The sequence below is a fragment of the Musa acuminata genome, chromosome BXJ2-2 (assembly GCF_036884655.1).
Source record: "Musa acuminata AAA Group cultivar baxijiao chromosome BXJ2-2, Cavendish_Baxijiao_AAA, whole genome shotgun sequence".
NCBI classification, from domain to species: domain Eukaryota; kingdom Viridiplantae; phylum Streptophyta; class Magnoliopsida; order Zingiberales; family Musaceae; genus Musa; species Musa acuminata.
Window position 1 is genome coordinate 18713385 of NC_088339.1, and position 27824 is coordinate 18741208.

A 27824-nucleotide genomic window follows, 5' to 3' on the forward strand; every position below is an offset into this window, starting at 1 on the left:
AATATTATTATCAACATAAAAAATTTTAAGAAATAGATATTTTGTACACTAAATATTTTTTTATTTCAAAATTGTTTTGGATGGATATCAGGATACTTGTGTTAGACTTGAAGGGTATATATTTACATATAATGATATGTAGGGACAAATACGTCATTCCATAACTTTGAGAGGGATCACGTGGTTGGGATCGCTGATTCGTCGTGCATCGTCCGTTCCATCTTGATCGTCATCGAACTATAAGTATTGGACTCCGACCACCCTCCCCTTGGTTGTCCTTTAGGGTTTTCCGCCGCTCGCGCGTTAGCTTGCCGTCGATTCCAGGCAGCGCGGCCCCAATGGCGATCCAACAGGATGTTAAACTCTTCAACCGCTGGTCCTTCGACGATGTCGAGGTTTGCGCTCTTCCCTCTGCGATACCATCCTTGTGCTCTTAATCTCTTTTGCTTTTGTGAATCTGATTGTTTTTCTCCCTTCTGATATTTGGTAGATGTGAGTTGAGTGTTTCGCTTGGATGTGATATGCATTAGACTTAAGTACCTGTTCAAGGAAAGATGCTTGTTTTCTTCCTTCTCTGTGTTATAGTTGCATTTGCTTCTGTTTCTGGGAAAAGGCTGCACTTTTCCTGTCCTTGTTTGCCCTTTCCCTGCATATTGGATGTGACATGCATTAGACTTAAGGATCTGTTCAAGGAAAGATGCTTGTTTTCTTTGTTCTGTTTGTGTCATAGCCGCATTTTCTTGTTTCTGAGAAAGGATCTGTCATACCCACTCTTGTGTGCGAGAGTGGAATCTCTCTACGAGATGTTTTCCTGTTCTAGACACTGTCGTATTTTTTCCTCGAGAGGTGATTTTGTTTCTCCCAGTTGTTCATATTAGTATATAGATGGAAAAATAAGTTTCGCTATACATCTTTTTGTACAGATCAAGTAGAGGCTGGTGAAGAATCAATTGAAAGCGAGATAGTATTGGAATGCTCAATAAATATTTTACGAACTTAAAGTATAATTTAGCTCTCTGATAAGTTTGTCAGTAGCCAGTGCTTGATGTGGTTGGCAAGCGTTAGGTTGTATGATGACACGGATGGAAGGAGAAGCTTTACTGGATATTTAGATGTAGGTTTTCCTAACAAATTATCAGAATTGAGCATATAGGTTTAAGATTCTTTAGTCACTGATTCTCGGAGCGTGACTTGCAATGTCATCATAGAGAATAAATGCATGATAGTTCTGATTGTCTTATAATTAGTTCCTATTTACTAGTGCTATATATTCTGGGATGACTAGCCTTAGGTTGTTAACCATATTACAACGAACAAGAATAAGTTTAAACCTAAAAGTTTTAGCATATTATTTATTAGGTTGGCATACTGTATATACATGGCTATTATTATTCTCATTTATTTTTGATATTTTAAATTGGCTCACCTCCAACCTTGCAGTTCATTTATAAAAAATTCTCCCTGAAAGGTTTTTGAAAGTTTTCACTATTTTCATGAAATGTTCATGTAATCGTAAATTGTAAATAAAATTGGGCAAATTATCAGAAAGAACCCTTAGTTTTGAGAAATTTTCATAGAATATTAAAATTTTCGAAATAGCAAAATTAATCTTAAATAATTTTTTTCTCTTTTTACCTTAAAAACTGTTTCTTCTCTCTGCACTTTTTTTATGAACCAACCTATACAATTGAATAGGTTCAGCCAATTTAAAATATAATTGTGTTAAATAATTTATTGATAATATCAAATTATAATGTCATCCCAAATAGATAGGATTTATGATTTTATTTTTTTAATCAATTTATATTATTAAAAATAATAAAATAAAAATATAAAAAATATATTATAGAAATAATTTTATCAGTTATAAAGCAAAGAATAATAATATAATAATAATATTTATATGTTTTAAAAATAAAAATTAAAATATAATTTTTTTTAAATATTTAAATTTGAAAATAAATTTAAAAATTATATAAGACCATTATTTTTATTATTTAAGTTTTTAAAATATTTGTTATATTTTTATTCTTAAAAGTTAAATTTCTCTAAAATAAAAAAAAAATTTAATATTTTAAAAAAGAAAGTTATATTTATTTTTTATCTAGTTTCAATTCAAATGTTTCTTGAAAGTTCCAACTCTTTTTGAGTAGGTTAAGATCTAGTTATATTATTTTTCATAATTTTCTTGTTTAAATAATGTAAGTGGTTTAAAATAGTTTTTTTACTTATTTTTAAGCTCAAATATCGAAAATATTTCATGGAAACATTATATTTTGATAAAATTAGAAGAAATTAAAGAAAATAAAAAAATTATATTATTAAGATTAGTGATTTAAAAAGCGCTAGACGCTTCCTTGAATGAAGTAAGGTGCTAAAATATATAATATAATTAATAAATATAATTATTTAAAGTTTTAAATAAAAATATGCTATTAAATTAAGAAAATCTAAGATTTAAAATCATAATGTCACATTAATAAAAAGTTTCAAAATTCAAAATAATAAAATTTTACATCAAAGTCATTCATCATAAACAATATTATCGTCATTTTCACATAAATCTTCATTGAATATGTCCTCTTCCTCTTGTCCTTTGATTCCTTCCTCTTCATCAAAATATATTTCATTTTCTATGTCTTCAACAATAGCAGGAGCTGAGCTTGATGCTTTTGTACTTATTTTTCTCTTTGTCATCTGGCTTGTATATATTTGTAATTCTCCAGCACTTGAAGTTCTTGCCACATCTCCCCATGTCAATCTGTCATCTTCAAATACAAGTTTGTCTTCGGTATCTTGCAAGTTAGTACTCATTTCTCCCACCAACCACTCATTTGAATCATCAATATCTTGCAATGAGATTGAATCAATTTTATTTTGCAAATCATGACGAGCTTTCAAAGCTTGATTATACTTTATGTAAACAAGATCGTGTAATCGTTTATGTTTCAACTGATTTCTTCTCTTTGAATGAATCTGTTATGTCATATAATTTAAAAATATATTAATATATCTATTTAAATAAATTAATTAATTAAAATAAAAATATTTAGTGATCCTTACATGCTCAAAGACATTTCAATTTTGCTCACAACTCGAAACACTATATATCAAACTAAGTACTTTGATAGCAAATTATTGTAAGTTCGGTGTAGAATTTTCAAATAGACTCCATCATTTAGTTGCAAAATTTATGTTATTATTAGCAATAATATAGTAACATACTATAGATGAAATTAATTATATCAAATTATTAATACCTGGAGACATAGTTGTCCTAGATCGAACGGTTATTAGAATTCCAAAAAGACCTTCAGCATTTTTATATAAAGATAATTCATGAATAATCTTATCTTGCACTTCAAGGCTTGAAACTAATCTTGCAACGCATTGATATAACCCATTCAAAATTTCTGCATTAAATCCAACAAACTTAATTTATAATTCAGGGTTCAAATAATATCCTGCTACATGTAAGGGACGATGAAGTTGATAATTCCATCTTTCGTCAATGATTATAAAAATTTTCTTATATTTTCTTCATTTTCATTAAAAAATCTTTTAATCGTCTCTTTTGCTCTATCCATAGCTTTATAAATATATCTCATTGCATGCTTATTTTCATTATCCACCAACCGAAGGATTCGAACAAGAAGGCTCATTACCTTTAATATATAAATTACATGATTCCAAAAGGATGGTATTAAGATGACATCAGTAGCCCTCTTGCCTTTTGCTTCTTTTGCCCATTTACTTATCACTCATTTCTCAGATGTAAGCATGTTTATCAAATTATGTTTTTAACGATGCACGCTTTGTAATGTCAAGAATTAAGTAGCAAATTGGGTGACACCATATCTTACTAATTCTTTATTTCCTGTGAATTCTCTTATTATATTCAAAGCCCCAATATGATTATAAAGAAATCCAACAACAAAAATTATCTTTTATAAGATTTTCTTGATATCTAAGATCTTTCCAATATCCTCCAACATTAAATCAATACAATGTGTCGTACATGGGTCATGGAGTCCAATATAAGTGTTGTATTTTTTATTTAAACAATTTATCTGAGATAAAGGATAACAAAAATGATAAGACTTAGGAGTTTAACACATTTAATTGAAGATAAAATAAATAAAAATTTAAAAGATGAATATTATCAGCTAATACATAATTGCTTCCATTGTCGGTTATGATTTGAACGATATTTTGTTCTCCAATTTCTTTCACGAGTTTGTCAAGTAAATTATATATCTTGTCCCCAGATTTTACAAAAGATGAAGCATCTATTGACTTCACAAACATAGTCCCTAAAGAATAGTTAATCATAAAATTAATTATACTCCTACGTCTCCTGTTAGTCCAAACATCTAACATAATAGAGCAACAATGTATTGCCTATGATTCTTTATGACCCTTTAGTAAGTCATTTGTATAATTCAACTTTTTTTTGCAACAATGGAACTCGCATCTCATAATAACTTTGAGGTTTTAATCCCGGACCATACCTTCCAATAGCTTCAATCATTTCCTTAAAACTGTCTAAATGAGTTGTATTACGGGGAAGACCAGCCTGATAGAAGAAGTGAGCAATGTGCTTAATTGTTCTTTCTCTTATTTCTTTATCACAAGCATCACTTATATTTGTTTGTCTAAATTTTAAGCCTTTTGCCTTGTTCTTGTTGCTTTTGTGATCCTTGAAACATATATAGATCTATCGATCCTTTTTTACCCTTCTTAGTACTCATAACTTTTTTTCTTTTTTTTGTTGTATATTTTTTTCCCACTTAGGTTAATACTCATAGAATAATCTTCTTCTTTATTCCTGAGATATTCAACATTGTTTTCTGGTAAATTCCCGTAAGATTCATTCTTTTGCGTCTTCTTTTCATTCATATAACTCAGCAACTCTTCTTTTACCTCAGGTGGACACTTTTTGTAAGCTGTTGCATTCTTGAAATTTCCTATCAGATGTTGTTTTGTACGAAAAATACCACATCTAGTAGTCTTATCGCAGAACATGCAAGTCACTACATTAGGATCTTTTGAATCCTTTAGATAACTATACTTCCATGTAGGATCTTTATTTGATGTCATTGGAGATTTTATTGAGTTGCTTTGTACACTTGCCATTTATCCTGAAATCTAACAATAATTTCAAATAAATAAAAATTAATAGTATTAAAATCAAAATAATATATTATTAATCTAATAAATATAAATTTTGTTACTAGTATACAGTTAACAGTATACTTTTGAAAGAGGAGAAACGAAACAGAAGAGAAGAGTGTAAGGGAAGATCGAGGGTGCTGACTGAGAAAAGCGGGAGCGGTAGCGGTAGCGGCAACAGCGAGCGATGACAATGGTAGCGGTAGCAGCCGGAGCGGCGATAGTGGCAGGTGTAAAAGCGAGCAGCAGCAGGGGCGAGCGACGATAATGGCAGCGGTAGCAGCGATAGTGGCAACGGCAGCAGTGGGAGCGGCGACAACGAGCAGTGGCAGCGGTAGCGTGAACGACGAGCAGGGTTGGGGTTAGGGAAGTCGCGTTGATATCGGTGCTTTAGTTGGTTCAATTGAACCAACTAAAGCACTAGAGACCGAACCAGACCTAAAACGCTGGTTTGGTCACCTGGTTTAACCCAGGCGCTCGCTCGAAGCGCCCGACGCCTTGGCTCGTCTTGCCTCGCTGGAAATGAAGCGAGGCGCTTGGGCCTTGCCTCGCTTGAACGCCTAGGTGAGCACTCGAGCGCCTTTTTAAATAACTGATTAAGATGTTGAAAAATTTTATGATGGCGCTCTACAAAAATTTCTCAAAATTAGGGCTTTTTCTGAGAATTTGCCCAATAAATTTTATAATATTTCTGTTATATTCATAAAAATGCTCCCTGATGTTTATGCATGTTCTTTCTGGTTTCTAATCTCTTAAATGTCACAGTAGTCTTTCCATCAGTATCATCTTATTCATTTTGTTTTCTGTAACTAACTGATCCTTCACTATTGTTTGCTTTGAGTTAACATCACTCTAGATTTTTTTTCTTCTCCTAGTCCATGTGCTTTTTATATACTCAATTATGATCCACAACATGCAGGTCAGCGACATCTCACTTGCAGATTACATTGCTGTGACTCCTCCGAAGCATGCTACATATCTTCCACATACGGCAGGAAGATACTCTGCCAAGAGGTTCCGTAAGTCTCAGTGCCCAATTATTGAAAGATTGACCAATTCCTTGATGATGCATGGTCGTAACAATGGAAAGAAGCTTATGGCTGTTCGCATTGTTAAACATACGATGGAGATTATTCATCTGCTCACCGATGCAAACCCAATCCAAGTCATTGTGGATGCTATCATTAACAGGTTATTTGACTCAACTTTTCTTGCATTGAATAATATTCTATAGAAGGACACACTCATAGTCTGCTACCAACAAAAGGTGACAACCAGAAATAACAAAACAGAAGTAGAAGTTGGTACCATATTAGATCTTCATCTTCTAGCATGTTGGTAGTATGTCTTAGTTTTTAGTTTATTTCTTCTCTTTTGGAAATAGTAAAAATACTCCCAGTCTATCATCTTTAGGCGCTTGGGGCTTGGGGCTTGGGAGTTGCTGAGAGAACACAGTTTATGATAGGAATTCTTTCTGCATTTTGTTACTTAAAAAGGATAATGCTAGACTGGAATCATAAGTATGTAAATCGTCCAAGGCTTCTCTATAAAAAGTAGGAAGGAATCACCATGGTTGCTTTGCTATGTAATTTTTTCTATTCTACTTATCAGATTTGTATGAGTTCAATTAAGAGCCTGCACATAACTTATTCTGAGATTTCTTGTTTTTGAAGCCACAGTCAGTATGTTAATTGGAGCATCTGAAAGGTTAAAATTTCCTATGCTAATGATGTGTCACAACTGTGCTTTGCTTTCTAATAAAGAATACCATTTAGAACTTAAAGAACCATGCTTCCTTATCTTTTCTCCTATGCTTGAATATCCAAGTCACACTGCCTTTTTGAAGACATGCACTTTCTTTTGCAATTATTTGCACATCAGTGGTCCAAGAGAAGATGCAACTCGAATTGGGTCTGCTGGTGTCGTCCGACGTCAAGCAGTTGATATCTCACCATTGAGGCGGGTTAATCAGGCAATTTACCTTCTCACGACTGGTGCTCGTGAAAGTGCTTTCAGAAACATAAAGACAATTGCAGAGTGCCTTGCTGATGAACTAATCAATGCTGCCAAGGGTTCTTCCAACAGGTGAAACTATTTAGATCTTTCCATTTCCTTTTATTGTCTTATTATTATTTGTTCACGGTTCCATCTGATCATCGCACTTTCGGGCATGACAGCTATGCTATCAAGAAGAAGGATGAGATTGAACGTGTTGCAAAGGCAAATCGTTGAGCACGTGCGCTTGCAACCTGTCCTCGCTATATTCTGTGCATTGTAGTCTTATTTTTTTTGTGATGCCTTGTTGGGTCCTTGGTTGCATGAAGATTTCCTCGTTAGCTAAATGAAAATATTCCATCAACCTTTTTTTGATTCAGCTAAGCAGAAGAAGAGGTCATTGTTGCTGGATCATTTTTATAATTTTCTTGATAACTAGTTCATCTTTGCTTAATGCCGTGGAACCGTAATATTGTCTTTGTTGCCGACAACTTCCAAGTGATGGATTCCAACTGTGATTTCCATGTTGAACAACCCTCATCAGTTACGTTGTTTCCCCCTTTTTGACCTCCTCCCCCGTATTATCCATCTGTTTTTGCTTTTGTCAAAGATGTGAGTAATGATCAACCAGATTTTGCTTCTAAGCTAATAGTTGGTAAATCGAACAAATCCTTCTTCGTTTATTTGTTAGTTCTTTTAATTTTTTTTTTATGGTGTCAGAACAGAATATGAATTAGTTCATGCCAAAAGCGTGTAAACGGTGTATGGTTCAAAATGTTTCGAAAGGTTATGGGTTCGAAATTTTATCCAATAAATTCACGTCTAAAATATTAATCTGGTTTTAGCTTCATAGATCAAATCATAATTTCATAAGTAATAGTAAATCCATTCCAGTCTTATAAACCAATCTGATTGGCCTTTCACGTGGTGGGCAAAGGTCGATCGGCCACGACTTCGATTGGGATGCAGAAACAGCATGGCAACGTCGACCAACAGCTAGCCAACATATAGCGTCTGTGCCAAATCGAGCAATTGCAGAGGAAGGTGTAGTGCAGAGAAGTTCTAAATCTCTCGTGAGCCGGGAGTCGAATGAATTGAGAGGGAGAATGATCAACCTCTTTCCTGCAATAGCAATAAAAACCTCTTTCGTGCAATAACAATAAAACAGTAAAGGCTCAATTACTTGGAGATCCATCCAAATATTTTAATTTTTATTAAAATATATAAAAAGAATTCCAAACGTGATAAGAAAAATCCTTTTTCATCATATTAATGAGAAATATCAAATTAAGTAACCTCCTACATCTCTAAAAGAAGATACAAAGTCATGTATTAAGGAACAAGAAATAGAATTCACCGTATTAGGTTTCGTATTCTATGTTCAAATAGAATCCTTTCCATGAAATAAATTTGAACACATGGTATTTGGATTTCCAAGAACAGATTTTTGTATCAAGATGTCCCACTTTTTCTTTCTTGATGTTGGAAAGGTTAACTCTGCGTTGCTCTTTGAGGACGGAGAATGCAAAGGTAGCAAACACTCTGCAGAACTTGATAATAAAAGCACACAATTTTCTCAACTGAATAAACCAAACAGAAAACATAATATCATTGCAAGTATTATCAAGATGATATCAGATTATGCTATTATTACCGGCTTCAAAATGTAGGTAAACAATAATACCATCCACAATCATTCGAAAAATCATATTACTTTTGTGTCCATCAAACAATGGTATATAGCTAGCAAATTAGCGTGACAAAAGCAAGATGATATCAGATTATGCTATTATCACCGGTTTCCAAATGTTGGTAAACAATAATACCACCCACAATCACTTGAAAAATAATATGATTACAATTTCGTGTCAATCAAACAATCGTACATTGCTAGCAAATTAGCATGACAAAAGCTACACACTTCCTTTAACCTAACTCACAATCTAAACAAAGTTCAATTTACATGTGTGATACCATAATCTATATATAACCACAAAAGAAACAAAAAAACACATCCTCTATCAAGGTTTAACTGATACACACATCGGCAGGATCTTGCAATTGCTGTGAATATTTGATTTGGATTTCTTTTCTGATGAGCAAGTAGTTTGTGCTAGCAGGTGATTGGTTATGTACAAGCAATGTCTGTGTTATCTTTCATCTGCTGTCTCATCACAATGCAAGTGATGGAACGAAGGAACCATGTCCACAGGACTGCTAAAGTTTCCAATGTCAGACCTGTGTAGATGAGTCGATTGATTTCTTCTTCTGAGCTTTTTCCTGTCACCACAATCAGGCTTGGACGAAAAACAGTGGCGTACATGGACCCTGTGACCCTTGCTCTCAGTTGAGCCAGTGCTGGAAACATCCACTAACAGTACCACTTCTTTGTCCCTGGTATCTTCGCACCAAGAGTTCTGTGGGATTCCATCTACAAACTCTTCCTGAGTGAAGTAATCATCATGCTGCACCGACACTTCTATTGTTTGTCCAGGTTCGATTATGCCAGCTGCTGGTTGAACCTAAACAGAGAGAAACAATGACAATGAGAGCGAGCTGGAATAAGTCTGATGTTTCAACAAAAACAAGTAAAGGAGAATGTACACATTCTTGAACTGGTTAAGAGCAGTGACTTGTATTTATTGAACAAGTATTAGCTTTGTTAATAAAATTGGACACATGCATCAAGCAAGTTTACAGATTAATTGTCCGAGACTGAGGGTAAGGTAAATGGTCTAACATGTTGTCTCATATATGCTGTATGTTGAATCTGCATGCCAAGGAGCCGTAGGATGGGTATGTATGCTCGATATGTACCAGCCTGGTTGGAATGTCAACCAACGATTGTAATTATGATGCAATCTTTTATTTTAGATCCGACCAATGACCTAGTGACCTAAAACTTGGATGGAGCTCTGGGTCTAATAACTATGGTCCACATCTCCATGATAAGAGTGACAATTCTCAACAGATGCATGAAGCAAGTTTACAGATTGATTGTCCGAGATTGAAGTTAAGGTAAATGGTCTAACATGTTGTCTCATATATGCTGTATTTTGAATCTGCATGCCAAGGAGCCATAGGATGGGTATGTACGCTCAATATGTACCGGCCTGGTTGGAACGTCAACCGATGATTGTAATTATGATGCAATCTTTTATTTTAGATCCGACCAATGACCTAGTGACCTAAAACTTGGATGGAGCTCTGGGTCTAGTAACTATGGTCCACATCTCCATGATAGGAGTGACAATTCTCAATAGATACTACAATGAACTTAATAATGCAATAAAAAGATACTTATAAAATGGTAAAAATAATCTGAAATCAATTTTATATCCAAATAAGAAAAGTGTTCCCAAGTCCTGCAAACCAAGAACCTATCAAACTTCTTTCATCTATCAGACAAATTACTCTAACTATGTATAAAAAATGATATGCCACTACTGAATTACTAACCTCTGAAATCACATATTGAGAGGGAAGATAAACATCAACATAACATTATATGAATTGTTTCTTTAGTAATTAGAAATTAAAAAAATGTACCTCGAGCCAAACAGGAAAACCAAAGGAACATCTAGCACGAAACTCAGTTGCATTTCCATCCTCCTCGTTAGTCGACTGGCCTTCACAAATGATTTGGAAGATAGCTTTGTATTTTTCACACTTATTTGTGATTCGAAGAATGGAAGTGTCTTGGTCTTGCAGGATGATGTTGTTTGTGCTGACAATAGTTTCTGGAACAGCACAAGAGTCTTCAAGCAAGGATCTTATTTTCTCATTTGATGCAATTATTTCTCCATACTTTTGCCTCCTTATTGACTCATCCACTCTTGCAATTTCGACGCAGAATATGCACCTGACAGGCTTGTGGTCACTATCAGTAACATTCATACACGCTTCATACCTAGTAAATGAAGTACCATGTCCATTAGCCACTGCCACTAATGCATTTATTTCTGCAAAATATTATAACTTCAAAAAAGAAATTACAGCATAATTGATGAGACAACAGGGCATTGCAATGAGCATTCAGCCACTGAAATTGAACGGCTATCACGATACAGTATTCTGTCGCACCATGCAGGGATTCGCTTCTTCTCACTTGAATCATATCCTAAGAAAGCAACTGATTCATTAGCTTTGTTGAACATATTGAGAGTAGCATTAGAAACATTTGAAAGTTGCTAATTAATCAAAGAGTCAGCAACGATCACTAGATCATGTTTTCCTAGAAATCCATATATTATTAAGTAAGTAACACTCTAAAAAGATCACTAATCTTCAGTCTAACCCAAACTAGTTTTTTGCAAAATTTATGTTAAAGTGTACCTGATAGACCTGGTTGGTGCCTTTCAAACTTGTATGTTGGAGGAAATTTAATTTGCCCTTCCCGCATTCCTTGGAAGACTTTGCCAGCTTTCATTTCTGCTCGAAGTTGATCCTTTTCTCTAAGCCAATCAAAGCATCTTTGAGAAACCATGTCCCTAGCTTCATCATATGAGATACCATGAAGCCTATAATTAAAATCGCCAAGAAAGACAACCATGTCAGCTTCTGACAGTTCAGGCTTCCCATCATCAGGTTGAGATCCCGTGACCTGCCAACACCACAAGTGGTTTATATTTAATACAAATTGTCCTGACCAAAAAAGATGTAATGTTACTTTAAATAACTGAATTAAAATGATTAAAATTACCACATACATTCACTCCACGATGCAGTTGGACAGATGTAGGGCCAGCTGCACAACAGATGTAAAATATGGATATTAGATTGAAGTTGCAAAGATTGTACAGGTGGGCACATGAATGGGCTTCTATATCTGCTAATAACATATCTCTAATATGTGCAAAGAGGCAGGGGAATTGCCAAACCTGCTGCTCCATGAAGCCCAGTGGTTGGCCGGCTGAAAGCCATTGTTCGATAAACATGATCAAAGTCAGCATTTCGCCTGCTGACTGCTTCCAGATGTGCAGCAAAATGACAGTTCACAAAACATATTATCCGGTCATAGACTCTCATCCTCAGACCTACAGCACCCTGTATAAAATATTTAGACATTGGATCATTCTCAACCCTTTTTAATTTTGTTAACTGTGGATAAATTTTATTATTTTATATTAGGGTTTAACAGCATGCCATGTATTCAAAATGCCACCACCTTAAACCTTCAAACACATCGATTACGTTTAATATGATTTCAACCTCATTAACTATTCTTGATAATAATTCTTATTGCATTAGATCAATGGAAAGATGTGCATTTCCATGTGCCAACTTAGATATGGCGTGTTTCTACATGGCATATTTCAATTGCATGAACATGGCACTTCCTCAACTGACTACACCCGACTTAGATATGATGTGTTTTCAGCACAGCTTGTGCTGATAAAGCAATCATATAATTTGTATGTTTATTTGCAAGTTTTGTGCTAAAAATATTTAAGCTATTTCTTTATTCCTATCCATTCGATGTTTCCAAAAACTAAATAAGCTTGCATTTGTCTATTAGCAACCTTTTCAGAAACTAAATGAGCTTACATTTGTCTATAACATATCTTCTGTGATAATGCTTTTGTTTAGTTCCCAAACCTAAACTAAAGCAAGAGGTAAGACTAGAACAAACTAGGAGCAAAGGGTTACATAAGTACCTTGTTACCTATTGCACGCCCAAACCCACATGGAACTGCTGCAGCATCAACATCACCAATATGTGACCGAAGGTTCTTCCTAGCCCTAGAAAAAGAAAGAACTAATTTATACATGATGGACTCATCAGCAGAAAACAAAAGCAAATTAGGTCTCATATAAGTATCTAAAAGGTTTAAATATATATAAAACCAGTTAGTCCAAATAATGATATCTTTGCCCTCATAATGGCTTATTTATGACGTGTACTTACCATGCAGCAATGAGTAACCCCGCCAGCTGCCTAGAACCAAGACGCTGAAAAGATGTCCCTTCATCTAATGTCTTGCCTACAGTATCCAACCACCATTGGCCATTAGCACTCCCCTCAAGTCCTACCTAAGATCATTAAAATAGTTATCAATGCAGGAGCAGTGCCAAACATGAGACTTTTTGTCTTCAAGGAAACTTCTGCTACAGGATAAAAACATAAACCCAAAGGAACATGAGACATGTAAGTTCAAAGGTCATTGTCATGATCCATAAAATTGATTACATTAATAGATCACTATTTAATGAATTTAATTTATCAGAGCAATATCTGTTTCTAATATTCAAAATTAAAGTTCATATGACCTATGTTGTCTTTGATCTTAGATAGAATCATCAGAACCTAAATCACTACATAGACATAATTTTATGAAATCAAGTTATCATCACAACTAAGAAAATCCCATCAATAAGAGAGACGCTATAGGGCATAAAGTCTGGAACATATTTTCTCAACTGGCTAGTAATATAGCAGAAAACCATAAGAATTATGCAGAATCTTAACCAGACGAATAGAGGCAACCGATGACTTTATTAATTTAGATCATTTGGGAAAAAGAGAGTTTATTGTTTTAATTTCACGCTCTTGTAATCAAGAGAAGAAATGGTTGCTCAATGCACAAGGTTCTGCAGATGTGGTCAATGCACACAACCCTATCCTTGCAAGCAGGGATGTGATTCCTGAACCCTGATCATCCAATCTGTAAAAGAACAACCTTGCCTTGATGCCAAGACTCTCTCTCTCTCCCTCTCTTTCATGCAATCAAGAGAAAGCCTCTAGGACCAAATGTTCCTAACCTATTTATCACGAAAGTATTAACTTTACAACATAGTGTGTTAAGAATATATAGGAAATAGCAATAATTTATGATAAATAAAGAATATTCCATTAGTTTCAACAATGATTAGTTCTTAACAGAATCAACATCTATAATCTGTTTGATCATTTATATATTTTTGTGATAAAAAATCCTAAGAAGTATCAATGAAGTATTCTGTGCGTACCAAATAGTAACTGATCTTTTAAGCAGTATTATTTTTAAAATGAAATATTTTGAGAAAATGTCTAAGAAGTACTGTACATGTATTTGTTTAGCATGCAACTGACATGAATGTGGCAATCAATTTAACATATGTACTTGAACAACCAACAATTGGGTCAATTAGCTCTAAAAAAAAACAGAGTTCAAATAATTATAAGATTAGATTGAATTATTTGTAACTTTCTACAACTGCTGTATTTGAAATTTCAAATCTTTATTGAACTCAAATTTAAAGGAAAGATAAACTGCAACAATGCTAAATTAAATATATATAAAACATTTAATTGTAAACTAACAAATAACATATATATATGTTAATTAATATTCAAAATATACTCAATAATTTGGAATTTGAAAGAATTATAGACAGGACCATTTTTATATCTACAAGCACAATTTAATTGAATACACTATTGGTTACATTAAAACTTTGGCTCATGATAAATACATGACTTCATTGCATTTCTGTGAAAGTTTTAACTGGGTTGGTTTTCTTTCGCTCAATAATTAATAGGCAGTTTTGAAGATCAATTTTCCTTCAATTGGTTTGGTTTTCGTGTCAGCTGGATTGTTTTGTTAACAACATCAAAAGAGCTTTCTCTCTACCAACTTCACTGCAATTTCAAATGTTACAACTTCAGATAGAAAAAACATTAGCAAATGATTAGGTGTAGCCTCAATAGGGAATAAAATGAAGGAAACCATTTTAAGTTTATATAGACATATTGAAAGGAGACTTATAAATACAATGGTAAGACAATATAAGTTGATTAGAACTAGTGATGTGAGACAAGATATAAGGAGACCTATGAAAATTTTGCTAAAAATGATAAAAGGATATTCGGTTGCTTTTAATCTGATTAGGAATTCTGCCTTTCATAGATCTCAGTGGCAAAAATATCAATGCAACCAACCCCAGATAATTTGTAATTCTGGTTTGTTGTTGTTTTTTGTTCTTTAATACTGAGAAAAAGCTTCTTTTTAATGGATTATAACTCCCAAGGAGAAAAGACATGCAAGGAAAAAAGACTTTTTTACCCTTAAGGGTTTGGGATTTTATGGCACTATCTAAGGAAATTTAACTGTAGGCGTGTTCAATTTCTTCTTCTTATAACAGTTATTCCTTGACATGAAAACAGGACCATGACAAAGTATAAGATTATCAATAGCACTTGGATGGAGCTTTTAGGATAATTATGAAAAATCTTGGGTTATATCTCAAAGAAGGTTAATTTTTTGGTGTCATATAAATGGGACAAGATATGATGTAGGACTAGATTTCCTCACAATTGAAAGAGGTAAAATTTGAGATGAAAAAAATGACTGAACTGCATTGAAATGCTCAAATACGTTGATGTAGTAAGTAATACTAGAATAATCCTTGTCTCATGGTTCTCTAAATATCCAAGTCCACTTTTGAAATCTGTATTTGTATATACTACAAAAGCAGTAGGACACAATCAACATCTATCCACTGTAATGTCAGAAAATGATACTGGAAACTGCCAATAGGATCATGGTTCTTGTTCTCATACATTTGTGCATTAGCACATGTCCTTATACATGCATTCTAAGTAGTGGCTCTTAAATTGGGATTTACTGCAATGGCAAAGAAAATCCAGAAAGGTAGCACATCCTAGCATATTATTTCCCATTTGATTCAAATAATCGGTTTAGGTCTATAGAACTGTTGGCCAACTAATCTCCATATACATGAGGCCTTGACTACTAGAAGTGCTATGACAATTTTGTATAAAAGAAAAAACAACTTTGTTGCATGTGTGCCCTACTTTTATTCTCTTCTTCATCTACTATCATAGATAGCAAACAGAAAAAAGTGAAATTAGGTCTCACTGTTTATCAAGCTAGTGCAGTAAACATCCTTTCAGTAAACAGCTACAGGTAATGAGAGACGTGTTCATAAGCTACTCTTAGTTTAGGTTCATTCTTGTTTTTTCCTAAACTACAACATTAATAGAAAGAAGTAATCTGAGATTTGCACCTGTGCTTAATGTTTAGTATCCATGATACTTGTCTATAAAGAACAATTCACTTATGCGGTTTACAAAGGATGGATCAATAAAGTAAAGTGTAAGAAAGCATTAATCTATATCAATACTCAACCAAAAAGGTGAAAACAAAAAAGACTAGATAACTTTTCTGTATCAACAATACTTTATGCTAGTGTACGAGATAAGGCTTCATATACTGCAGCAGGGCAAACTCACAGAGGCTAGTGCATAAATATCTTACAGTTTCTTTGGCAGCAGCCATTGCAAGGAATCCAGCCCCCATTTCCACCTCTTGCAAGCCAACAACAACTAATCCAACCTCTGATGCTGCACTACCCAGCCAGGATATGAGTGAATCATGAGAGGCTCTTTCTTGTCCAACATTCCAAGTTCCAGCCAAGATCTTAAGATTTTCAATTTTTGTATACGATAGCTCCTTATTAACCAACTCTGATCGCAATAAATCATCAAAAGGTCCAGGAGATATTATGTTCCATCCACGTATGCCACCATGGTGTGCCAGTGTGAACATATATGAGCCTCCAATGGCCATCTTTATAACTGGACTGCTATGAGCAATCCATTCTCCAAGCATATTTCCATCAAGATCCAAAACCTGAACTATGCCACTAACATAGCCCACCCATAGCCGTGGCCCATATGTACAAATGCACTGAATAGAAGAAGAATGATGCTGCAATTCTTGTAATCGGTTCCCGTTTCCATCCCATTGAATTAGTGACCCATTTGTGCATCCAGTCCAAATCATACCATCAATTGAAACAGCTAATGCTTCTGTTCTACGATTATCTTCACTTAATGTTCCCTTTACTGCAACTCTGCGAACAGCATCAGCTGCTCCCATTAAGGCATTACGAGAACGTTGGAAAAAACTCACTGAACTTTGTGATTTTTCCTTCTTTGATGATGAAACAACTTTTGTCTTCATCTCTTCCTCAGAAGATTGGTCTTGCACAGATGGTAGATCAACTCGAGTCTCTACCTGGCCATCAATACCAAACACTTTAAGGAGATCCCTTGTTTGAGAATCCCTGCAGAATAACAAATAGGACATCCAAATCAACAAGCCTATGCTGGAAAACTGACCATCACTAAAAGATTTCATAATTTTATCGATAGAAGAACAAAAAGAAATCATATGAACATACCATATAGCAAAGGATAAACTACCAGCACTCCACACTTTTGACCTACAATTATCAGATGCCATATATTTCACATCTACAGCAGGCAAGGTACACACACCATTCACAGTAATTTGGCTCCTGAGATCAATATATGACCTCTCAATTAGTAAAGTAGCCATATGTCTTTCTTCCACAGTAAAAGAAAGGGCCTTCTCAATGGCATCCGAAGGCCAGACTTTTATAATTCCACCCTCAGAACCTGACCATATTTCACCTGGAGTTGAAAGTTAAAGCGGATTATGTGTCAAAATGAATAAGCTCAAAAAAAAAATGGTGAACTAATTTTCATTGAAATCAATGAATAGAGCATATGAACTAATTCTCAAGAAACCAATGAATAAAGGATGAGGCATTCAGCTCTGAATTTGAAACAACAAACCATTGAGGGTAAACTAAAGAAACAGATAGATGAAAGACCATCCACAAGATTGGACTTTCATCATAGGTACCACTATTTACTATCTGCTCCAGTTTATAGTAAAGGCGGATTGGAGCTTGTTGTAGTTACAAACTATTTTGTCCATTATTCCATATTTAAGAAGTAATCCAAGAACTCTGTTAATGTGGGAGGGAAACCCTTTAATGTTTTGGTCAATAACCATTTTTCATGGTGCATAGTCAACATAAGGCAACTATCTGCTTTTACGAGTAAAAACATTTTTCTCTGGCACAACATGTTTGTTTGAAATTCAATTTAAAACTTGTTTGGCCTACAAATATTTAGAGAAAAGAAGTAGAATTAAGAACTGTTTTACACCATGTGATTATCATATATTTACATCATGCAACATGCATGGTGGTGTATGCTGATGCATATCTCTGCTTATTACGCCATACCATTGCACAACAAGCAACATGGGAATCTAGTTTCCTATGTTACTGCACTGTCACATATTCTGACACTTACGGCACAAGCAAGGCACTGCAGTGATTCTACTACTGAGGCTATAATATTTAATCAACAAGGCAGGTCTGTAAATTATCATAATCAGGCCAACAGAGAACCATTTTTCCAACAGGCTAGTAGCTATAAGCACTACCCGCTTGTTTGCCCCTTTTTTTTTTGGATGACTCCTTCCATCATATCATGCCTATTTGCTCACGCTAAGAATAAATGTTATATTCAATTTTGTGAGCACGAAATGTTTTCTGGAAACCTCCAAATTTTGTGTTTGATAATAATTAAAAAAAAAACTCCTATCTTTTGCAGAAATCGCTAAAATGAACAAACTTAAAGAATTCATCTAAGATGTGAGACTAGAAAACCGTCCCAGGTGTTTTTTATTTTCTTCGTCCAATCTCACCAAGGCAGGCAGAACTAACTAACTGGCTAAATTAATGTTGTCGTGGGCCAATTACCATAAGATGTGATAACCATGGATAGAACAGGAGACCGCTGATGCGCCTGCCACGAAAGGCCTTCTCTAAACGGGGGAGCACTAGCGCCAGCACCAATAGCACAAGCACCATCATCGGGAGCAGCGTTCACGGTGGTCGACTGGTCCATCTTCCAAGAACGAATCTTGCCATCCTTGTGTCCGCTCCAAATCAACCCATTGGCGGCGTCAACCGCTAGGCACAGCGTCGGCGACGTGCGGCATGAATCCCTGAAGGGGGAGCTCTCCTCATCGCCTCTCTTCACCATCGCGCCAGGCCCCCACCCCTCGAATACGTCCTTGAGGTTCCACACCCGCAGCCCCGACTCCAGGCCCGTCCAGAGCTGCGAGCGAGCGCAGATGATGGTGCGGAGGAAGGAGCCAGCCTGGGTCTTGCGGAGCGGGTGGGGGCGGACCTCGAGGGCCGGCGGCCGTACGGGGTGCATCGCGGCGCGAATGGGTACGCGAAAGATGCCGGAGCCCCCGCCGCTACCTATGAACTCGGGGATCGTCCCGGGTGCGCCGCCGTACTGGGACATGGCGAGCTCAAGAGTGAGGGCCTCATCGCCGTCGGAGAGCGAGGAGGAGCCGCCCTCGTGCCGGTCAACCCCGAAAGGGTTGCCGAAGGAGCCGCCGGCGTGGTGGTGCTGAGAGGAGGGGAAAGGTGGGGGCAAGTTGTGATGGGGAAGGGAAAATCGGATGTCCTCGACGGAGGAGGAGTGCTGGTGGCGCTGCTTCTGGTAGGAAGGAGGAGGGGAGGAGTGGTAGTGGGGGTAGGAGAAGGCGCGGGGGGCGCCGGCGGCGGAGTGGAGGGCGTCGATGGAGGAGGAGGAATCATTGGAGGTGGCGGGGTGCGGGGGGGAGGGGCAGACGCGGGCGTCGTCGTCAAGGCTGTGCTTACGGGGGACGTTGCGACGGCCGGCGTCACCCTTCCGCCGGGCCGGATCGGCGTCCTCCTCCTCCTTCCTCTCCTCCATCGATCCAGGCCACTCCTGCCTTGGGTGTTCGATCTTCCTTTGTCTCGTTCCTCTCGTCGAGGAAGGAGGAAGAACGGGTCAAAGGAAGAGAGACAGAGAGAGAGAGGGTGGGAATGAGGAGATGAGAAGAGGGCGAGATGTGCGGGGAAGGATTACGGGCGGCAGCGTCGGCATCCACCCGTTGCGTTCATTGATGCCACGGAGGAGGAGGAGGAGGAGGAGGAGGAGGGAAGGGGGAAAAAAGGGTGGTGGCTCGGCTTGCGTCGCCAGTAACTCTTGATTTGTGGTTCTCGTAAGATTTGTCCGTTCAAATCCCTTCTTATCCCATTAAGCTAATGGGAAATAAAAAGTTCGGTAACCGCCGAGGTTGGAGTCCACGTGGTGACGTGGCCCGACGCTACTGGTGGTGATGGATCCATTTCGTCGACGGGACCCACGGTCAGTTGGGTCAAATTCTGCCCCCGTCAAATTACGTATCGATTTCACTTATTAGTCACCGAATTCAGCTTGCTTTTATTTCAAACTCGCATTACACGCATGTTTCGATTGACACGTCGCAACACAACATCTTCTTGTTGCCGTCGAATGGGTCCCACATATGATTCATGCACCATTTTCTTATTGAAGGGTGACGTCAGTGTATGTATCTTTATCGAAAGTAAGTTCAACACATCATTCAAAAAGGACCTTTTTATAACAGATTTAAAAAGGCCAATAAATAAATTGATTATCTTTGAACTAATATAAATAATGTTTATTATCTAAAGGTCGAATTCTTGAAAAAAAAAATATTTCTCTTTTAATTTTCCTCAAGAGATATTCTCTTTTTCATATTTCTCAAGAAATACCTCATATTTGTCATAATCCCTCTTGACAATACAATCATAACATTATCTGATCATACCCTATAGGTTGAATTGTTCTAATTCTTTGCTTATATAAATAATTTTTAATTATTTTTATTCATAAACTAATATATATATATATATATATGAAAATCTATCTTGCAAATTAGTTTTAATTGATTTTTGAGTCCATCTACCTTAATTATATTTTTTTAATAGGCTTATAATATTTTGGTGTTATCAATAAATACCATTAGCATATTTTAAAATACTATAGCTGAAACTATTAAGTGTTATAATGGAGATTGGACTATAGCTGACGTCAGTCTTATAAATACCATTAGCATATTTTAAAATACAATTGATTGATTCATTCTAATCATCTTATCGAGGTATTAGAAATATTATGACGTATAAAAATATCATTCTACGGAGAATAGGCCCTTACCCAAACATACATTGTAAAAAAAAAATTTTAATAAGGGTGATTTTTCTAAAAAAATATTCATATTTAAGTATTTTCTAATCAATATCTCCTATTTTATTTTATTTTTTTCCTGAAACAATATCTCTGATTTAAAAATACCTAAATTATTCTTAAAAAATTTCCCTCTGGCTATCACAATAAAAACACTTACTCGAAAATACCATAAATGATTTAAATAGACTTTTAATCTCAACCAAACCTATTATAAGTCTAAAAATATGATATTATAATAATTTATGAGCAACGATAACAAAGTATTTCTAATATATCGATAAAAATATATTGTAAATTCTATTGAAAAAAATTATAAACGAGCCAATGTGACAATTGAAAACTGATATTTGGGATATTTTTAAAATAAAGATATTATTTAAAAAAAAATAAAAATAAAAAAAGGGTACGTTTGGGAATATAAGTATTGTTTTGGAAAAATCTCCTGATGAATAAGATGTCATGTAAAATCCGATCAAAAATCGAGATATTATACTACTTACGCTGAATAAAAAAATAGCAATCATTTCTAATAATGTTGTGGAAGAGTCCAATTGATTATTATTATTATTATTATTATTATTATTATTATTATTATACTGCTTACACTAAATAAAAATAACAATCATTTCGAATAATGTTGTGGAAGAGTCCAATTGATTATTATTATTATTATTATTATTATTATTATTATTATTATTATTATTATTATTATTATTATCATCATAGAATATTATACTACTTACACTAAATAAAAAATAGCAATCATTTCGAATAATGTTGTGGAAGAGTCCAATTGATTATTATTAGCATAGAGAGAGGAGAGGAGTGAGTCCGAAAGTTGAAAAAGGAGAGAGATAAGTAGGTGGGAGTCCTACCGACCATAGGCAGCTGTTGAGCCACGAGCGGAATGGTTGTCTCTTTAGAGGAATGCCCTTTTGTCATCCAAGATAGTAGAATAAGACACTACTGCTCATCCATGGAGATAAGCCTTCCGAATTGCTCTCTATTCTATCGGCCCAAGTCATCCTCTAGTCATTTAATGATGAAGACATATTAAATAATAATGATTTTTTTCAAGATTGAATAATATCCTCAACCAAGAAATAAATTTAGTAGTCATAAATCATCATTTATATGAAGAATTATCTATTTTGAATGAACATCATATCATATATCCCAGAGATAATTTTTTATTCTAATATTTCTCATGTGATATGAGATTGCTTATCAAATAACACATATTTATTATATTTGTTAGGCAAAATTACACAAATATATATTTATCTAAAATTTATTATTTTTGTATAAGCCTCCCAATACAAGTTTGATATGCATCCTTACAAAACTCAAAACCTTATACATATGTGTGTCATTTGACCGTTAATTAAAATTCTAGTTAATATTGATTGATATGCCATAAAAAATTGTTTTAATGACAAAAAAAAAATTACATGCAAACACTTACACTTATTTCATCTTTGATGAAATCTACTTACTGCAGGATGTTTTGTTTGTAATTCACCGTCATTTCACCACTCGTTTGTGCTTCCGAGGAAAAGTGTGTAAAGGATAGGAGAAACTTATAAGAAAATAAAATGATGATTAGGTGACTGTGATGATCATCCAAGTCTTTGGAAAATAATTTTACAAGTCTTAATTATATTCAAATTAGTTGATAGGGTCCTAATTAGATTGAAACTATTTGTTAAATTAAAATTTATTATTATAAATGCAGTAACCTAAATTTTAGCTGAGAGAAGAATTATTCGGATTTATATAAGAGAGTGTACAAAGAAAATTATATTTATGAAAATAACCAAAGGGCCTTCTAATTAATCTTATATATTAAAAAATTAATTTTTAATATAGATAAAAATTATTAAATCAGGTTAAATATTATATCTTTTTGATTTATCTTTGAGATATTTTTTATTATTGATCTATGGTATAAAGATTCACAGTCCTATTTTAGGTTTCAAATTGACACTCCATTTACATTTGGTATATGATGATTAAATAGAAGGTGGACCTCTCAACCAAAGGATTAATTTTGTGATGTGCAACATTCTGGTCACAATCTAAATTATCAAAATCTAATAAAGACTTTGGATCAGTTACTTGCCATAAGCAATTACAGTGACTAAGTAGTGTTGCTGCATGCGACGATTGCAATAGCGTCACTACTATCTATGGAAGATGCGATGACTATAGCAGCATTGCTGCTTGTAGTAGCGCTATAGCCCACGACAACTATAGCAGCTACAACAATGCTGCTATGACATTTTCTAGTCATAGTTTTCGGTAGTTGTGTAGCGAATGCATAGGCATAGTCACACAGCATGGCGATTGTGATTGTTGATAATCATGTGTGCATGACTATGCGGTGGGATGATCCGTCGGTGGTGTTTGGTTAGCTATGCACCATGGAGGTGTTCCATTAGTGAGGAATGCGACGATAGGACACGACGACATAGTATAGTGACCAATGAAGTTGTCGATCAGTCACATGAGAAGAGTTGTACCACCGCAGGCGATGCACAAGCAGTAAATGATAACTGCACTATCGACCCATGCGCGTTAACATGGTGGAATGCCACAACTATGACTATGAAAGAGAATTAAGTTTTTTTTAAAAAGATATTTTTACCCCTTAGAAAAAAAAAAATCAATCTGTGTCCTTAAATTTCACTTTCTAGTTATGCCATTCAGAAATTAGATATTTTCGCTATATATCCCATATAAAATTATAATTTTATCATTCAAAAATTAAAAATTTCTAACTTATATTCTTAATTATAAAATTAACTAAGTTGATTAGACTTATTCATGATTGTATTTTGACTGTTAACTAGATTTAGATTCGATCAATGATTGGAATTCGAAGAAAATTAATTTTTGATCATTTTTTACTTTGATCAACTTTAATTTTGATGGGTCTAATTGAGTAGATGATTGGCCCAAATCTATGAGCCCAATATGAGTAGCCTAATTCTAGGCTTGCACAATTAAATAGGGTTGACGGAGTTAATTTAGTATTTATATAAAATTTATATATATATATATATATATATATATATATATATATATATATATATATATATATATATATATATATATATATTATGGTTTTCTTTCATAGTTTTCTTATATGATATTTTGATAAAATTTTACAAGTGATAAATAAAAATATAAATACTATTCTTTGATAATTATTTTATTATTCACATGTATATATTTAAAATTATGAAATAATATTTATTTTTCACATAAGGCATGATTTATAGTTATAGTTACCATATGAGTTTTTCTTTATATTGATTAATATTTGATAATAATTATAGTTATTATTTATATTATTATTAAATTATTTTAGAATAAATTAGATTGAAGAAATTTGATGAATATTATTTGTAACTTATATCCCTAAGTTTTATTTGACTAGTTGCTACCAAAGTTATTTTGGATGGTAGACTTATGGGATGTAAATTATAATAAATATTTTATTTATTTATAAAATATTTTAAACTATATTTTATATTATTATATTAGTCTTATAATTATCAAAGTATCCTAAATTAATAACATAAAATTATATTAAAGAATTAATCATAAATAATATTAAAAAAATAATATTCACAATGACATATATAATTATAAGATTTAGATAATCCTAAAAGAAAATATATTTCGAATAATTATGTGATGGGATAAGATGATACTGTTTTGGATATCATTGTAGCTTAAGGTTGTACGCCCAAAAATAGTATCACTATTTTACAAGGATAATATCAGTCATCCATAAATAATTTTATATGAATACTAGATATATTAATATTTTACTTAAAAATAAAATAGAGATGATATTAATAGCTCACTATTTATTGAAAAACTCAAAGCATTACTATTATATATTTTTATTACAATGGTACTTCCTTCGTTGTATTCTTATAAATGTTCATATATATTTTTTAGATTAAATTATTATAAATAGCCTGAGTATATATAATTTATATTTGAGTGTGTTAGACCTTACTCGGGCTAGTCAAAAAAATAACTAACATAACTATTGAAAATTTTATTAAATAAATAATTAAGATAAATGATTGATAAAGATTTGAAAGACTCAGTTTTATGATAATTATTAATAATATTTATATTTTATTACAATCTATAATTAGCACACACTAATATTTAAAAGAGAAATTTAAAGTTACTGACAAGTCATTAGCTAATATCTTAATGAAAGTACTAATTAAAATTTAATATGATAGTATTTAAGGAATTCAAGACAATATTCTCAATCAATGACAAAATGGTAAGTTTAATAGTAAGTTTAAGAATACTGAGCATAATTATAATTAAGTTCTTTCTCATATAATTTATTTTTAATTTAATTTCTTCTCAACTTGGTTCATTTAAATTTTACTATAATAAAATCAAGGATAAGTGAAACTTAAATGAGTTAACTAATATATATGGTTAGAAAAGAATTAAAATTAAAATATGAAAGACTCATAATATTTTAGATAACACTTAAAGAGTTGATAACAATAAAAAAATAGAGCATAAATCACTTAAGTTTATAAATGCTATATAAACTCATAAATGAAAAATCTTCATAAACTCATAAAAAAAAAAGTCTTTCATAGTAAAGTATTATTTCTGTAGCAAGAAAAGTCTATAAAGAAGGACTATATGGTTTTGATTCCAAAGAGAAAAATATAAGTCTCACTTTTATATATTTTAAATCAAACAATATATAAGTTATTTTCTAATATTTAATGGATATATTTTGATATTTAAATCTCTTTTATTAATAATAGAGATTTATTTTAATGCATGAACCAAGAGTATAAAATATTTTTTGTTATAAGGAATCATCTTAAAGTGAAGGGGATAGTAGTTAATATTTATCGCCTACGCCGATTTATTTGATAGATCTTAATGATATATATTATATTCCTATAATTCTAGAAAGTTAGTTTCTTTATCTAAAATTTTTAGGATATTATTTCTCCTTTGGTAGTCGCAAACTCGACATGATTCAATTATAGTAAACTTTTAAATTCTATATGATTATTTGTAATGATCTTGCAATCAAATATTAAAATGAAATAAAATTTCATGAACTCCTTGAGATTATATATGCTTATATTTATACGTCACTCTATGTTGTGAAGAGAGATATTTTATCACCTTATATATAACCTACTAAGATATGATTACATATATATCTAATTCATGTAAAGTCTTAAAGTGTTAATACCTTTATATTCACATAAATGAAGTCCAGAGATAATTAGATAAAATGGTTAAAATTCTTAAATATGACAGGAGTGATAAATTTTATGATAAATATGATGCACTTGATCATAATTTTAGTTCTTTGCTAAATTTATAAAAAAGTAAAATATTTATATTTAGTATATTTTAGTAGATGTGCCATAGTAGAACAAGATTGATGAAAGGTGAAATCATATTTTTATGGATATGATTAGGAGCATGATTAGTTATTTTTTTCCTTGAATCGATGTGAAGAGAAACTCTACTCATAGTATAAAGATAGTTGAATATGATAATATAAGATTTCTAAAAATTAACGAATCAATTAGGGTGAAAATCTTAAAATTTAATCTTGATATTAAGAAAATATATGTTGATATTTCTTTATTACTTTATATTCGAGAGACCATTATTCCTCAAATCACTAAAAAATTGATGAGGATGAATAATAAAATAATATTGATGAACTTTCATATACGTTGATGTCGTCACTAATGATCTTGTATAATAATCATAATCGATAGTTTTAAGAATATCTTAAAGAAAGAGACCTACCATTATTTTATTATTATGTGATATATCTATATGAATCATATTATCACATATGAATCAAAAAAATCCTTCTTGTTTTCATAGAAAGTAATGATTTTGAAAAATATATGATATAATAAAATAATAGTTAAAATCAATGGACCATATTAGTGTTTAAGAACTCGTCGAATTATCCAATACTTATAAAATGTTTGTTATATAGACATGACTCAAAGGTAATATCGAATAATAAAACAACTAGACTTGTGGTCAAATATTTTATTCATGAAGAATACATTTATTATAATGAGATATTTTCTTTAGTTTTTTTAAATGAACTTATTAAGAATCTTCATGACATTAGTGGCTCATTATGATTTTGAGTTATATCATCTAGGTGTAAAAATAACTTTTCTAAATGGGGATCTAGTTTCATATAGATTAGCCTAAACGATTCGTAGAGAAAATGAAAGAAATATAAAATTTAATATGTAAATTTAGGAAATCCATTTATGATTTTAAACAAGCCTCTAAATAATGATATATAATATTTCTTAATACCATTACTCCCTTCAGATTAAGAAAATATTATTGATCAATATTTATCTTTGAAGATCAATAAGAGCAAGCTTGCTATATTGGTCTTATACGTAGATAATATTTTACTTGCCAACAATGATTATACTGAATTAATAAATTTCTCACCAAAAATTTTAAAATGATTGATACGAATGAGGCAACATATATTATTATCATTGAGATATTCAAGGATAAATCTCAATGATTATTACGACTATCTTAAAAAAGATATATTAACTGAGTTTTAAAAATTTAACATACAACTTTGTTCAACAAATGATAAAAATAAAAAAAAATTAGTTAAAATAAGTATTTTAAAATAATTTAAAAAAGAATCAAAATAAGAAAAATATTAATT

At 33.1% G+C, this 27824-nt stretch overlaps 2 protein-coding genes across 2 annotated transcripts; one reads left to right on the forward strand and one right to left on the reverse strand.

Annotated features, from left to right (window-relative positions):
- The first annotated feature begins 273 nt into the window (after positions 1-273).
- On the forward strand, positions 274-7621 carry LOC103972826 (small ribosomal subunit protein uS7). Its single transcript, XM_009387195.3, has 4 exons — positions 274-395; positions 6092-6363; positions 7054-7257; positions 7350-7621. Exons 1-4 carry the CDS (start codon positions 339-341, stop codon positions 7402-7404), a joined length of 588 nt encoding a protein of 195 aa, XP_009385470.1. The 5' UTR covers positions 274-338; the 3' UTR covers positions 7405-7621.
- Positions 7622-9006: 1385 nt separating this feature from the next.
- Positions 9007-20028, reverse strand: LOC135605201 (type II inositol polyphosphate 5-phosphatase 15-like). The gene is made up of 11 exons (XM_065095000.1): positions 18754-20028; positions 17356-17608; positions 16428-17238; positions 13076-13200; positions 12825-12909; positions 12048-12213; positions 11877-11914; positions 11503-11770; positions 11164-11287; positions 10717-11077; positions 9007-9689 (listed from the first exon to the last, which is right to left on the reverse strand). The coding sequence occupies exons 1-11, from the start codon at positions 19745-19747 to the stop codon at positions 9318-9320; spliced, it is 3597 nt and encodes a 1198-aa protein (XP_064951072.1). The 5' UTR covers positions 19748-20028; the 3' UTR covers positions 9007-9317.
- Between the last annotated feature and the right edge of the window lie 7796 nt (positions 20029-27824).

Coding starts and splice junctions, on each gene's coding strand:
- LOC103972826 (XM_009387195.3), top strand. CDS start 339: ATGGCGATCCAACAGGATGTTAAACTCTTCAACCGCTGGTCCTTCGAC. Junction 6,364..7,053: donor GTGGATGCTATCATTAACAG/GTTATTTGACTC, acceptor TTTGCACATCAG/TGGTCCAAGAGAAGATGCAA. Junction 7,258..7,349: donor GCCAAGGGTTCTTCCAACAG/GTGAAACTATTT, acceptor CGGGCATGACAG/CTATGCTATCAAGAAGAAGG.
- LOC135605201 (XM_065095000.1), bottom strand. CDS start 19,747: ATGGAGGAGAGGAAGGAGGAGGAGGACGCCGATCCGGCCCGGCGGAAG. Junction 17,239..17,355: donor AGTTTATCCTTTGCTATATG/GTATGTTCATAT, acceptor GTTATTCTGCAG/GGATTCTCAAACAAGGGATC. Junction 12,910..13,075: donor GGGTTACTCATTGCTGCATG/GTAAGTACACGT, acceptor TTCTTTTTCTAG/GGCTAGGAAGAACCTTCGGT.